Here is a 15782-nt window from a genome sequence, read left to right as displayed (position 1 = left end):
ACAAGAGAGGGCCCGCGAAACGTAGCGGTTCGCTCCTGTTAAGAGGCCTTGGTTTCCCTCTAAGGAACATATTTTGTTGGTCTGATATGACCAACGCTCAATATCATATTCCGGTATTCGACTCATTATAATCGAATTTAACTTCGGATGCGCTACCAGATCAAGTGTAGAAACGCCTACACTCGATCTTTTAAGCAGTCCCCCGGCACCACACCGCATTGCTCCACGGCTTTAATTCAAAAAAATGAACAAATTTGAATCTTAAATTTCTTAAACCTTGGGGCATCACAGGCCACTCCCAAAGCATACCGCGCTTGGGGTGCTTACAGCTGTTTTGGCTCTATCGGACTCTCTACGCAAAAAAATTGAACACGGCTAAGTGGTGCTGCAATACTGCTCGACAAACGAGATATCGAGGCCACGAAGATATTATGTAGCGGAGCTACCTCGCTCCTAAAGTCAGAGGGAGATTTTCAGACTCAGAGAGTCACTTAGTTCTATTGAACTAATGGGCTTAAGAAATCAGGCAGTCGTACAAGCTATTAAAGCTTAAGGAATCCTAGTTGAAGGGATTCAGGGGTTCGTAGAACCAAGTGGCAACTAGTGCCCAAGAGGGTATACCTTAGAAAGGCTTCTATCTTACAGATCAATGCGCAAGCCTTAGGCAGGCACTTAACGCTTTAAGATCTAAAGGGGAACTGAACTTTATTTAATTATTAAATCTAAAAACCTATCCTAGCTAATTAGAAAAGATTTTGGCCGCCAGATTTATATGTGGCGGTGACCACATTTTTTACCATAATAAATGGGATTTAAGTAACTAACTATTTTAAAATTAGATCAAAGGGTATGTTACCCATAAAGTAAATGTACCACAACAACGGTTCTCCAACCGATGTGTGCCCCATTACACCCTCCCCCATCAGACTGTTGACACCGAGTAACAACATTCGCTTCATTTCCTCTTTGAGGTTGGAACCTAAACAGCTAACCGTTTGGTTGTGTTTTTCACTACTTTGTCTAATGACAATCAAGCGTGAGTCACAGACTCTGAGCACCTTTCTCAACGATGAGGGAATGGTGGACTTTAAAAGTCACTCTCAATCAGAGGAGGAGGAAAAAGAGCGGCGTTCGCTCACGCCTACTCCTCCGGACGAAATTCGGCGAGCCCCAATCCGTTCCCATATTGTGGTGCCGCTGATGTCTTAACTGCATTGAGCAGGACACCGGACCCTGAGTCCAACATCATTACGAATCAGCTCGATGAAGAGCAAGAGCAGATAATCCTCATAGAGGAAAGAGCTCGTCGTCGAGCTGCCGAAATAGCGAAAGCTAAGACTCATAGTGAATATAGATTCGCTCCGCTTAGTGCGGACGAGCGTCTCAAAGAGATACCCGGTCATAGCTTGGCCATCTGGATCTCTGGTGGCCAGACGAGGACGGCGGAGGAGATCGCTGCTCACGACGCTCTTCATGAGCAATACCTTACGCCGAAGGTAATGACGCGAAGCCAGTATCTGGTGCGTTTAAGTGATCAAGCCCGTGGGGCTTCGGTGACCTCCATGAGGGAAATTCCGATCGTTTTGTTTCCAAGCGAAACAAGGACTGAAAAACAAAGTCTCATTTGAGAAATGGGTTCACCGGCCCGCAAACTCCGTAATATCTGGAATATCAGAGAGTCTGCGGATAGAGGTGATGTTCGTTTGGAACGGAAGCTTCGCTTCGACTTTGCTAAGCTTAAGGCCAAAGGCCAGTCACGTTCGGCATTTATGCCACAAAACGAAGAAAGGCCTAGCCAATATTTCAGTGCTTCGGTTGACCGAACAACCAAGGATTGAAGCCGCACTGAGGCTTTAGATCCACCTTATCCCAAGTTTAGTGGTGGGAAGCGTCATTTGACGCGAGTTGACCCTGAGCCTGGCGCTCGAAAACGTCAACGGCGTACGGGCAATCTTGCCGAAGAGGTACCTCGAACTCCCAAGAGTTTTCAGAAGAGGGGTACCCTAGTCACTTCACCAGATACTGGTATTGACTCTCACGACGACGTCGCTTTGAAAGTTTCTCCACATGAAACTGAAGGTTCCCCCGCGCATCAAGCAGCGCGGAAGGGGTCGAAATTTCGGCGGAAGCATTTGATGCTCTACGGCACGAGGTGCAACTTCTTCGTGAGGTCCTTGCTCGGGTTGAGAGCTCTTTTGAGGCGGTTCAGAACCGTCTTCCGATGCTAACGTCACAACCTCGTTTAGAAGGCCAGCTGGACATCCTGGGGAGCAAGCCAACGCAAAACACTGGATGTGTACACAATTTGCCAGAAAGGCTAAGCATATAAGCTAGGCCCTTCTTGCCACGACCGTAAATGGTCCGATAAAGCGCGGGCGTATTTGGTGTTGAAGACCGCGGAAAACAAGTTGGAAGGTAGATTTTTAGCGTTTAGTAAAACTTGGTCTCCGCCATATAAGAATTAATACAGCTTCTGCCTTTGGCATCTCTTGTTCTTTCTGTTTGTCTTGGCTATCAGCCATCGTATCCCTTACATGTCTTAAGACACTAAATCGCCTCGCGAGAAACTCGCTTAGTTGCTTTCAAACGGTAACAGGGCTGATATCAGCAAGCCTATCGGCTAATTCCCCCCCCACTAAGCCCTGAGCCACGTAGTGGTATCGTTACCGGAACGCGTGGATGGGTGAGACCGTTTATATAAAACGGAGTATAGCCTGTAGAGGCATGAGCAGCATTATTCAGCGCAAATTACACTACTGGGAGCATTGAGCTCCAGCGCTTTGGTGTCTGAGCACACACACTGCTTAAAACGTCTTCAATGACGCGATTGACACGTTCGGTTTGACCATTGGTCTGCGGATGATCCGCGGTGACACGTCCAATCTGGTGCCAAGCACTCAATTTCCAGAATTTACCCGTGAACGGGGGTCCCGATTGCCACAGGCAAACCGTGTTGTCGAAACACGCGATCGCTGAAAAGCCTTGCTGTACCTGTACCATCAATGATATCCGGCACAACTGCTAAGTGAGCAATTTTGCTCAATCGGTCAACAAAGACCACTTTGACAGAGTTACCGGCCGAATCTTTCGGTAGACCGAAAAAAAATCCATTCTAATAGCTTTCAAACACCCAATGGGTACGGGCAGACTTGCCAGTGTCTAACCTGTTGGTAAGTTTCGCATGTGCGAACGTATGTGCTGACCCATTTATAAAGTTTGGGCCACCAATAATTGGGTTACAGAGCCGAAGGACTTTTTTTTCACCCGAGATGACCACCAAGGACAGTATCGTATGGTTCGGTACTTCAAACTCCTCATCATGAGTAACAACGACGCGGAGAAGATCCGCAGCGTCCGTGCAATAAAGCAACAGGTCGGTATCGATAGAAAATCGATGTAACCTTGCACGCAAACGTGCCGATAATTTAATTCCCGAAATCGAGTTCTTTGAGGCTCGTAGCATAGCTACACACTGTTCATCCTTGGCGTAAGCCGAACGGATTAATTTAGGAATAGGTGACGAGATAGTCGTTAAATAAGAGAGCTCATAATCCGGCCTGCGTGATCTCGCATCGGCCAAAGCATTCTGCTTGCCAAGCTTATACTTCACCTCGAAGTTATATTCGGCGAAAAAGGATAGCCATCGGGCCATTCTCTGTGAGAGATGGGGCGACTTAGTCGCCGTGCGTAACGGGCGACTTAGTCGCCGTGCGTAATGACTGTATAATCACAAACGGCTTAGAGCCGAGCAGTTGAACTCTGAATTTGACGAGATCATACTTCATAGCAAGTAAGTCTTTGTCATGAACTGAGTAGTACTTTTCCGCAGCCTTAAGCTGTCTATATTCGAACGCAATAACACGTTCATGCCCATCAGTATCTGTTTGTAACAGAGCACTGCCATGGCAAAACTGAAAGGCAAAATTGGATTCGGCAGTGCCAGAATTGGGGCATAGATAAGACTATCCGCTTGAAATGCATTATGTTCTGTGCTAGTCTAGCACCATTCTGTATCCTTTTTAAGGAGATAGATAGTGGCTTAGCCATATCAGCGTAGCTTTCGCTATATTTATGCAAATAATTGGCGAGTTACGCAAATCCTTTTGGTTTTAGGAGCCGGCCAATCTATAATGACTTTTTTCTTAGCGGGATTCGCTCCAAGGCCTCGCTTCCCAATGAAACCCCCTAAGAAAGAAATTTCTTCCTCTTTCGAGCGTTACGGTACTTCGAAGGGGCAGGCCGGACATAAATGCTTCGTGCTTCCACACATATAACATCTACGGATGTTCTTATGCTGTTCCACAGCTTAAAAAGCCCCTTCTCCTTCCTCAACGAGGCCTAGATCCATGAATTTTGGTCTATTAGGCAAATCCATGTGCTCGAAGAGCTTGTTCGGTAAACAGGCGTGCTAACACGAGCAGACATAAAGTCGAACTCAGCACGTAGCGCTATGGAAACTGCCTCTTCGAAAGTGGCAGGATGAGATCAAAATAACTCTGTCCGGCCAACGCTCTCATTGAGACACCCCATAAAAATTGTTACGACAATTGCTTCTTGCACCGGGTCTTGATGCATAGATGCAATGAGAGTTCTAAACTCCTGGACATAATCCTTAAAGTTCGTTCACCCTGTCGACTCGCTAGGAGCCGTGCTCGCATCGCTGCGAAAATCCTGATCAGGCGGTGCAAACATGTTAGTCATTCACTGTGTCAGCGAATCCCATGAGGGAAAAGTGTCGTTATGGACGTACTACACGATAGTGCCCACTCCATGGCTCTACCTCCTAGTTTTGAAGTGGCCATAGCCATCTTTTGCCGTTCTGTTAAAACAGAGCGTAGTTAATGGACATCTTCATCTGCTTAATCCAAAAAGGGAAAATTTCTCCCTCTTTTCTCTAAATGTCTTTACATTGACAGCTGGAAGGGGAGCCTTTGGCTCTGGATCAGGTACAGAGATGTACCGGGTTGGCTTAGATGAGCAAGGTGATCCAAACCTGGCCGATCAGGGAGGATTCATATCGCATAAAGGCTTTAAGCCTTGCATGCAGGACCTCTGGTCCCTGGCTTAGTCTTATAAAGACTCAGGCGTAGTTTGACTACGAGTGCTACCAGGTGTAGCGGAGCTACCTCGTTTTTAAGGTCAGAGGAAGACTTTTAGACTCAGAGTCTCTCAGTTCTATAGAAATAATGGGTTTAACAACTCAGGGCATCGTACATCGTACAAGCTATAAAGCTTAACGGAATCTAGTTCAAGGGATTAAGTGTTCGTAAAACCAAGTGGCAACTAGTGCCCAAGAGGATATCCTTAGAAAGACTTCTATCTCTTACAGATCAATGCGCAAGGCTTAGGAAGGCACTTAGCGCTTTCAGATCAAAAGGGGAACTGCACTTTATTTAATTATTTACTCTAAAACCTTACCCTAACTAATATTAAAATAGGTTTCGGCCGCCAAATTTATATCTGGCGGCGACCACTTTTGTTACCCATAATAAATGGGATTTAAGTAACTAACTATTTTAGAATAGGATAAAAGATTGATTTACTTGAGTAAATGTACCACAACAATGGTTCTCCATTCGATGTGTGCCCCATTACAAAATATACACTGGCTAAATTAAGGGTCTATTTCCTCGGAAATAGACCGTCCATCGTATATACGGACCATGCGCCATTACGCACGGCCGTAAACAGCCCCCACTTCTCACAAAGAATGGCGAGGTGGCTATCCTTCTTCGCGGAGTATAATTTCTCCGTGGGATATAAACCAGGACGACTTATTGTCGTCGCTGATGCGTTATCACGCCGACCCGCTTTCGAGCCGGCTGCGCACTTCAACAGTGAAAATAATCCCACTGTTGGAATACTCATTACAAGTGTTCCATCGTCAACTTTGTCTGATGACATGAAGCCTACACTGAAGATAAAGACCTTCTGCATTTTATGGGTCATCTGATGAATCCATCCAATAAATCTTTTAAAAAGATTTACCGGCTTTATCGATCGTCATCCGATCGATACACATCACGCAACGGCTTACTGCAATACATAGTTGTTGCCGGCAACGCTCCACGTGTTGTTGTCCCTACTCACAATGATTTGCATTTGCGCATCATGTATGAATGTCACGATGCACCAAAAAGTGTGCATCGTGGACGTGAAAAGCTTATCTCACAGTAAGTCGCGACTTCCACTGGCCCTGTCAGTATCAGTTCGTGCGCAAGTACATTCGTGCTTGATAGGTGTGTCAACAGGTGAAGCCTAGCCCGTTATCCCGTACACCTATCCAACATCTACCACTTTTGGCAGAATGTTAACAGTCCGTATCTATGGACTTCGTCATGGAATTCCCGAAGACGATTTCAAAACAGTGGAATCCTTGTTTTTGTAGACAGATTCAGCAAGATGGCACATCTTGTAGCAGTTCCAAAGTCAATCACGGCTCAAGGCTGTGCCCGTGTCTTTATCGACACGGTATTCAAACTCCATGGGTACCCCGTGAATTGGTCTCGGATAGGGATCCGCGATTCACGGCAGAGTTCTGGCAATCCGTGTTCCGATCTCTCGGAACCCGGCTGACTATGTCAACATCTGATCACCCGGAAACGGATGGTCAAACAGAACGCGTAAATCGCGTCCTCGAAGAGATACTTCGAGGTTACGTCCAATCGTATCCGAATTGGAGCGAGTTTTTACCGATGGTCGAATTCGCCATCAATAATTCTGTGCATGCGTCTACAACGCATACACCGTTCTTTGTGAATGGCTTACGCCATCCTCGCTTACCCACCCAATTAGAGGGATCCTCTAGTTTAAGGGGGGGGTGGACTCGCAGGAGCAAAACCAATTCTGGCTCATGCTCATCACGCGTCGAAAATATCAACGACGCGAGTGATGTCAATGTCGAAGAAAACGACATCGAAAATGAGAGTGATCTCATGGCAGTACGCACTAAGCGTACTGAAAATGACAAAACAAATGAGTTAGCAGAAGAGTTTCTGCTAACTCGAGAATCAATTATCCGTTTCGTTCAGGATTCCATTGCTAACGCAGTGGACCGACAGAAACGGAATGCGGACAAACATGGAAGAGCAAATGTTCATTCATTTAATGTTAATGATCTAGTGCTACTCTCTACGGTAAACTTACCTAAGCGATTAGTCACTAATGTGGGTAGCAGTAAACCACTACCCAAGTTCATTGGTCCATTCCGTGTACTGCATCGCAGAGGCAATGCGTACTCAATAGAATTGCCACGTAGGATGCGAACGCATCCTACGTTTTACGTTGGTCGGCTCCGCCCGTACCATCAGTACGCGGCTTCTTCCGAGGACGGATGTGACCACCCTTTTCAAGAATTCCCAAAAGATTCTTGTGATCGCGAACAGCATGATACTTCCGCTCGTACTCCAACATGAAGTACGCACTCTTCGAACGGTCTTCCAACCGCTCGATATGGTGAGCCTGCACCGTCTGCTCCAACGAGCGACGCTTGGCGCGCTCGTGCTCAAGTCTTTCCACCAAATCATGGAGGAAGTGATCGATTTTGTCGATCCTCGATATTAGATCCGACATACGGTTCGGATCTTATATTCCCTCCTCCACCACAACCATTGGTGGATTCCCACGGCGGTCAACGTTTCCTTGTGGAGCGTATACAGAGCCACCGTGATGTGAAGGGGCAGCGAACAAGTTATATTGTTCGCTGGCGTGGTAATCTACCTTCACATGACAGCTGGGAGCCTCGTTCCCAGCTGGTTGCTGACGTTGAGGGCCTCGTCCGTCAGTATAACGAGACCCAGCCGATGGTTCAGAAGGCCCATCGGAAAACACGCGCCCCTGGCGCTTGTAAATCGATTGCAAAACGTCAATCGCGTCACGCATCTCAATAGAGATGCGAGCCCTTCCCCAGGGCGAAGAAAGGGAATAGACATCCCCTTTTACCCTCTTCGAGTTGTCAACGCAATACGGACAGGGATCACCCCACGTGAGGCATGGAAGCCCAGCCTCACGGGATGCAATTTATACATTGCACCGGTTAGAGTTCTCTTCTCAAATTTAACGCGATTCGCGTTTAGTTTTTGAAGCCAAGCTTCGCGTCCAATGTCTTTGACATTGCGAATGAACGCACTTCAAGCTTGCATAAGCGAGACTTTATCTCGCTTATTATTGCCACTAAACCATCGATGCTTTAGAAAAGCATCGAGATAGAAATCTTCCTCAGCGCGAAAGTTCTTCGCGCTGGGATCAAGGCCATGTAGCTTTGTCGCAATAAATAAGGGATATTTATTGTGAGGAGTAGTTTCTCCAGACAAGCTATTGATAAGCCATTCTGGCAAAGCCACGGCTTCTTTTCAGGGGCGAGATGAGACATTTTACCGTCTTCATTCCCCTAAGTTGTACCCACGGAGGCAGGGGTATCACAATAACTTCTCTAACGATGGCTTACGCCATCGTCGTCACCTTGCACAGAAACACGTGCAGGTGACCGTATGGGAGATCGTACGAAAGATGAGGGATCATCCTCATCGTCGGACCCAAATAGACTAATAACCGTCTACCAGAATGATACCTCTCATTCGAAGGCTCATAGTCAGCCGCCTGACGTCTATCAGGCGACTGTTCTATTCTCCCCGAGTCGGCCATTTTATCCGACTCGCATTCGAAGTCGACCTCCAAAGAGGGGTCGTGTTCAGGTGGTGAATCACCACGTGCAACCGCATTATCTAGTGTTGCGCGAGTGGAAGACACTACGGTAGACGGGACGTCTACCGCAAGAAATAGCAGTGCGTCACCCGCGGCTGCACGCACCGCAGCCGAAGGCGCAGCACTATCATCACCTCGCATGAATTGTTTCTTCATGCGATGGAATTTAAAATGATGGATCTGACCAATCAAAATCATTTTAGAAATTTTCGGTCACATAGCGATTACTCCATCTAATGACATTCAGAATGATTGTCGTTTAAGGGAGGGTGATGTAACGGGGTGTATCGTTACATGAAATTAACACTTTAAGGTTGTTAATTAATATATTATCTAAAAGGTAGATAATATTTGCAGGATATTACTTTAAATAAGTAATATTCAGAATTCTTATCCATAAATAGGTATAGGCCATTATACCTATTTATTCCGCAGACTAATCAGCTGTAGTAGTAATCAAAGAGAGTTACAAATAAGATAGAGATAAGAATTCATTTACATGTTAAGTATTAGGTTAAAGTTGAGTTAGCATTTACAAAGATAGATTATGAGACACTTAACTATATTTAATACAGTTTTCATTTTACCCTTTTAAATCTACTTGTCTTAAGAGAAGTCTTCCTCTGCACGTACAGTGTACGTCACCTAACGTAAGGCACGACTCACAACTGAAGCAGTGTGAGTGGACTTGTACTGAAACAGTACAAGTCAAAGTGCCCCGTCACATACACTAGTACGTGCAGAGGACGACTTTTTTTTAAGGTAACTAACTAGCTTAAAGAGGGTTAAAATGAAAACTGTATTAATATAATTAAATGTTTCTTATCCTATCTTGTAAATGCTAACTTAATTATAATCTAATGCTAAACATGTAATTGAATTCTTAATTTATCTTATCTTAATCTCTCTCTGTTTATCTCTCCGCTGATTAGTCTGCGGAATAAATAGATATAATGGTCTATACCTATTTATGGATCAGGAATCTGAACATTACTAAATAAAGTAATATCCTCCAAATTTTATCTATCTTTTAGATAATATATTAATTAACAACCTTTAGGTGTTAATTTCATGTAACGATACACCCTGTTACAGCACGTAGTAATGCGGTCACGCTCTACTTAGACACACACCCTAGCACAGGAAGGAAGCGGTAAAACCAGCTTCTCTTACGTGCAGTAAGGTAATTGTGATAGGCGCGTCAGCGACCTCACCCAAGGCACTAAGTACTTTAGTCAGGTGTCGTCACGGGAGCGGTAATCCGGCTCCTCGTGCGCACTTAAAAAGAAGGAAGTAGTTTTCAGACTGATTTATATTTGATCATATCAAATATAAATAGCTATTTTTACCAATCAAAATGTCATCTCTATAGATGACACTTAATATGTATTGCGAGCGTGTCTTTTTAGATACCCTGCATAACGGATGACGCTAGGCGTCATCCCTTCTACTGTGAATGCACCCATGTGCATCACATGCACAAGGGTTGGTCACAAATGCGAACCACACCCGAGTGCTAGGTCTAAATTACTTAAATTTAGTAATTGACCATCCCACTAAGTACACCAAGTGTACTTAACAGGGACTGTGTAACATAAGGGCAACGTTAGATCGTTACACCAACCCCCCCTGTACAGAACGAATTTACATTTTAAATTTGTCAAAGAGGTGCGATGAACTGCGAGCAGCTTTACGCGCCGCTAGTTTACTCAATCATTGAAGCGACCTGTGTTTCCATACAGAGCGCCAAAAATGCCACCTAAAAGGGGTCATGTCAGTGGGTCGTCTGCGAAGACGCCAACTCCACCTCGCACTAAGCGCACGCGCCGCGTTAACTCGCCAGCCGCGTCCAATGCCTTTGTCAAAACGCCGACAGCTACTGCTGCTGTCGCGTTAACGGGGCTAACGGATCCATTCCACTTTAAGAGTGAGGATACTGATCCGTCGCTCATGGTCGACTATAATGAGTCAACACCGCTGCCGTTATTTCGTAGTAATGATGCGGACAACGAGCTCATGAGGAAGGATGATGGCGCAGTATTGCCCATCCAAACTTCTCTCATGTCTAACAACATGGAGACATCAACAATTACGAATGCTGTCTCGTCGTCTGCGCTGGATAGCGCAGCGACAGAAAATGAGAGCGCTGCCCATAAAGGCGCAGCCGCTTCTCCGTTAAGTACAACCACACCGCCTTATGCTCAGACCTTAATCTATAATGGTTCTGACATAGAAGATTCGAAATTTATAGCTCCGCCGACGACACGTGAACGTGCTCAGTCAGTGTCACAAGCCACTCGTTGTGGCTATGTGACGGGTGGCATATCATCGATGCCCCCCATCTAAATGGTTTCGTTTAGATGGACCAAGGGTGTTGCTCCTAAATCGCACTCTTCTAGACACTCATAAATATTATCGCGTCTTAAATCATGGAAGGCTCAGGGGAAATCGCTTGGGTGTATTTACCCGATCCCGGTCGTGTTGCGTTCAAATAAAATACCCGACCAATACGAGGCGGGATTCTCGCGCCGCATTCATCCACATTCCTATGCGATGAAACAGCGGTCGCAGCGAACTAATTTGGCCCGCTTGCCTGTGAAAGAAATCATGGGCCCTGTTTCTTCTCACAACGCTGCTTCTGCTAGTCCATTTGAGACTAGCGAAGAGGCCTCAACTTGTGATCCTTTTCATAGGCAGCCACCAGGCCGAGCACATTAAAACGTAGGGTGTCGATCAGTTCCCAAGAGTCAAAACTCCTCGGTAGCCTCCTATTGGACGAGGATCTGATACCTTTATCTCATGGAGCGGTTGGCCAGCAACTTTACAACAAGGAAGCGTTGATTCCCACCGGCATCCATCAGTACAGGCGGCGCTCGATAGGAGTGGCGATCTCGCCCACCTACTTGCGGTAGCCTTACGCTCGTTCGTTTAGTGCAGGCGCTAAGCGCTACTAAACGACGTATTGTGGATATCGAGGGTCAAGTCTTGCGACTAACCTCGGATTATTTATGATGTCCGAGTGAAGATTCGTCAGGGTTATGAACGCCTGAAGACTCGCTTGGACTTCTGGAGCAGATTATGCTGAGGGATTCGCGTTACTCGTTTGATATCCGTCGCTCTCCAAGTCCTGTTCGTGGTGGGAGGCATCGGTCCGATAGTTTTTCGCCTTCTCCGTTCCCCTCACCCGAACGACGCTCGACTCACAGTCGGCGTCACCATCGGTCTCCTTAGCCAGATGGGGATATGTGACCTCATTTGGGTCTACATACCGTTTCAGACGACCCACGTAAAATACGGGGTGCGTCTTCATATACGGGGGAAGGGTGAGCCTATAATTTAGGTCTCCAACCTCTTCAACCACCGTAAAGGGCCCAATGAAACGCGGCACCAACTTCGTAGTACCTCCAGGTAGTACAGAAATTGCATTTTGAGGTAGGGTTGCAGTACTTAATAGTACTTTTTCACCCACTCTGAATCGTTCATTGTTTTTACGACCATTTCGGTCCGCATATTCTTTTTGCTTGTCCTGTGCGCTTGCCATTGCGTCACGGACTTTATGTGTGATGGCTAATCGCTCATCCACAAAGCGTTGAGCCTCGCTCACGCTTTTAGCATCAAACTCGCCTATGATACCGCCAAGAGGTCGGTCATAAGGCGTAGTTTTATTGACCACTGCTAAACTGGCAGGGTCACTAGGGCAAGTTTCTGTGCTTGAGATGATACCCTATGGTTCATCGTCACGTTGACGAGAAGAACTTAATTATATTAATACAGTTTTTAATTAACACTCTTTAAAGCAAGCTTCTTGAAGAGAGCCTTCCTCTGTACGTAGTAGTGTACCTGAAGTGACGTGAGGCACCACTCGATCGATTGGATATCAATTCGACCGGAGCAAAGAAAAACGCATTCTCAAATGGAGCTACAGTGCTATCTTAATTTTACTGGTAGCATAACCTATTGAATAACTGGCGCATCAGATCGTGGCCAGCAGCCGTTAACTGAGTGGAAAGTTGTAAGGTGTGTAGCGGATCTTAAGATCCCCTTTATAGTGTCGGTAATGTCGTGTAATGTCGTTGCACGAATGTCACATCTTATCGTCGGCATTCCTAACCAACAATGACCAATATGAATAATCCAGATGTTGTCCGTACTCGTGGGCGACCTAAAATAAAAAAACTCGTCATCAACAAAGCGTGACCCATCACATTTCGAGCATTGCGAAAAAGAAGAGCGAAGAAAAAACGAAAATGCGGTCACTACAAGGGGCAAGGCCATTATCAAACCACATGTCCTTTGCTAGCAACGGGAAGGACATCAAGACTAAAAGTTTGGGGATTGACATTGAGAGTGCTTCAGAGGATGAACTTGCGCTTAAGTATGTGAAAGTAGCATCTTTCTGCCAGGCTACATTCACCACTCGAGGCTAAAAGACCTATCATCATTTAAGCTTGATGCAGAGTCGACTAATGAAATCTCAAATCGACAAGGAAAAACCGCTGCAGCAAAAGCCTACATAGAAGCAAATTCCGAAGTAGCACTGGATGTCGATGGAGACGGTAACTGTGGTTTCCGTGCCATTGCAGTGGCACCAGGACGTTCTGAGTTTAATTGGCCAGCCATTAGGAAGGAATTGGCCAAAGAACTCATTGTAAGCAAGCCATTTTACGAGTGCTATTACCTGGAGAAAGGACTGGTAGACCATCACCTTACCACTCTCGCTTGGCTTGCTGGCCCCTGTCACCGGGCATTTTGGCTAATTATGCCAGAGATGGGTGCCGTCATTGCAAACACATACTAACGCGCTGTCGTGTTTTATGGAAAAGAGGCAAGCGTTACAACCCTACCGTTTCACTGCACGCCTTACCAAGCGGAGAAAGTATCGTACTGGTATCACAGCCTCCACTACCAGGCGTTGAAGTTGAAGGCTGATTCGGTTTGGCCAGACATTGACCACCGCTGGGAAATATATGCAAGCGAAACCACAAAAGTATAGAGGGAAATTGTTGAATATAGAGAGCACCTTTTGACCACGCCATGGTTTAACTCTGTCGTGTTGTTTTGGGTGGAGTGTGAGGCGGTAGCCATGGTTTAACTCTCTCGTGTGTTGTTTTGGGTGGTGTGTGAGGCGGTAGCATTTATACCATGTCGGCATTCACAGAATATCCATTGAGGGAGGGGGTGTGGTGCGCGCAGCAGAAATTTATTAGGTATACGTCAGCCAAGCTAATACGTATTTATGGGTAAGGGGTGTCCAAGCAGCAGAAGGGGAGTGTCCATATAGCAGCCCCCATCTTTTAACCCTTTATAAAGCAAGTGTTCTAAAGATAGTTTAACTCTGCACGCAATAGTGTACGTAAAGTGACGTGCGGCACCACTCGCACTGAAGCAGTGCGAAGTGGCCTTGTATAGAAGCATTACAAGTCGGCAGTGCTCCGTTACACCCACTTCGAATAGAAAAAAAGGTATTTTACCCATAACGTAAAATTGGGCCACATTAACGCTTAACAACTTGATGTTCAGCAAGTATTGCAGAACTGCTTTAAAGTTTGCAATATTAGTTTTGGAAAAGTAAACTCCAAATTATGCTATTTGTAAATACCAAATGCATAGCATCTGTTGTCTCATTCTTACGAGCGTGGACGCTGGCGCTGCACCGGTTCAGGCAAGCCGAGCTCGTGGCAGCGCTCATAGGCGGCCCAGATCGAGTCAGCGATGACGGCACGAAATCCATTCTTTTCAGCGCGGTAGAGGCCAGCAGCGGTGGTTCCGCCTGGGCTTGTAATTTTATTCCGCAACTCGACGGGGTGTACGTTTTCCGACTGCATGTAAAGCGCAGATCCTAGCATTGTTTGTTGCACCAATTTCTGCATAACATTCATCAAAAAAGAAAGCATGAGGTGTGAATGCAGCGACAATTTTTCAGCTTAATACCGTCGCCACAGGACGAGAAAAACCCATGTGGACACCCGTGTCGATCATCGCCTCAGCGACAAGAAAGAAATACGCTGGTCCAGATCCCGAAAGCGCTGTGGCCATGTCGAGTGCTTTTTCATCGTCAATGAACACCTACGATACAATTTGAAAAAAACGTTTTTTTTTAATATATTTGCATAAACAATAACTGATAAATGTAAACCAGACCTCAATGCCAAACGACCCAAGAATTTGCTTGGTCAATTCGTGCTGTGCACTTGTGACTTCTGACGACATCGCCCACACCGTCGCGCCTTCACCTATCATTGCTGGCGTGTTTGGCATGGCACGGACAATACGACTGTCCTGCCCTAAATACTTCTGCAGCAGCTTAATGGTAGGTCCTGCCATCACAGAAATGACCAAAGCATTTCGATCCATTGCCACTTTCACAGCCTGCAGCACCTGTGATTTTCCGCATCATCAATCAAAATATCGAAACAATGGCGAATCAAAGGAGTCAGCTATTGACGTACGTCGTCAATCATCTGTGGCTTGACTGCCAGTAATATTACGTCCGCATTTGTGACTGCCGTGCTGTTGCGCGCGTGCGTCTCCACGTTGAGCTTGGCGAACTTGTCTCGCATGGTCGGGTTGGGATCGGACACGACGATCTTAGAGCTGGGAATGAGCTCTGTTTTAAGCACACCCGTGACTATAGCTTCAGCGATGTTGCCACCGCCAATTACAGCCAGGCGACTGAGCTGAACCTCTGCGCGTTCGGAATCAGCTACGCTTTTCTGCGTGCGGGAGTAAATGACCGGCCCTGTGCCTTCCGTGGAGAAGGTGGCGCTTTGAACGCACCTCGATAGGTTTGCCGCAGCACCAAGGAAGGAGGTACGGTTCCATTTGCATGTGCTTCGATATGATAGCCTTGTAGCCATGTGCCTGGCAACGAGGAAACACATCCGGAAATGCAAACTAGGCTTTAATTTGAAACTGAAAAACTGACGAATAGTCGTTAATGTGCGATAACGATTGTGTCTTTTCAGTTCTCTATTTTGTGACTTTGAGCTATAAATGGCAATTTGCTTCAGTTATTGCAGCATTTCAAAGATATTGACGGCCGGTGCAAATACGCACGCTGTTGCCTCGTTGCTCTTTTC

The 15782-nt window shown here is 46.2% G+C and overlaps 1 protein-coding gene across 1 annotated transcript; it reads right to left on the bottom strand.

Annotated features, from left to right (window-relative positions):
• Positions 1–14157: 14157 nt before the first annotated feature.
• Positions 14158–15560, bottom strand: CCR75_006561 (uncharacterized protein; the record flags this gene model as incomplete). Its single annotated transcript, XM_067964630.1, has 4 exons — positions 14158–14567; positions 14635–14769; positions 14845–15081; positions 15153–15560. 4 exons carry the CDS (start codon positions 15558–15560, stop codon positions 14331–14333), a joined length of 1017 nt encoding a protein of 338 aa, XP_067817278.1. The 3' UTR covers positions 14158–14330.
• Positions 15561–15782: the final 222 nt, after the last annotated feature.

The sequence above is a fragment of the Bremia lactucae genome, assembly GCF_004359215.1.
Source record: "Bremia lactucae strain SF5 chromosome Unknown BlacSF5_NotPlaced_184_SHOA01000117.1_80694bp, whole genome shotgun sequence".
NCBI classification, from domain to species: domain Eukaryota; phylum Oomycota; class Peronosporomycetes; order Peronosporales; family Peronosporaceae; genus Bremia; species Bremia lactucae.
The sequence above is the reverse complement of the archived record's forward strand: the minus strand, read 5'-3'. Positions and strand labels throughout refer to the sequence as shown.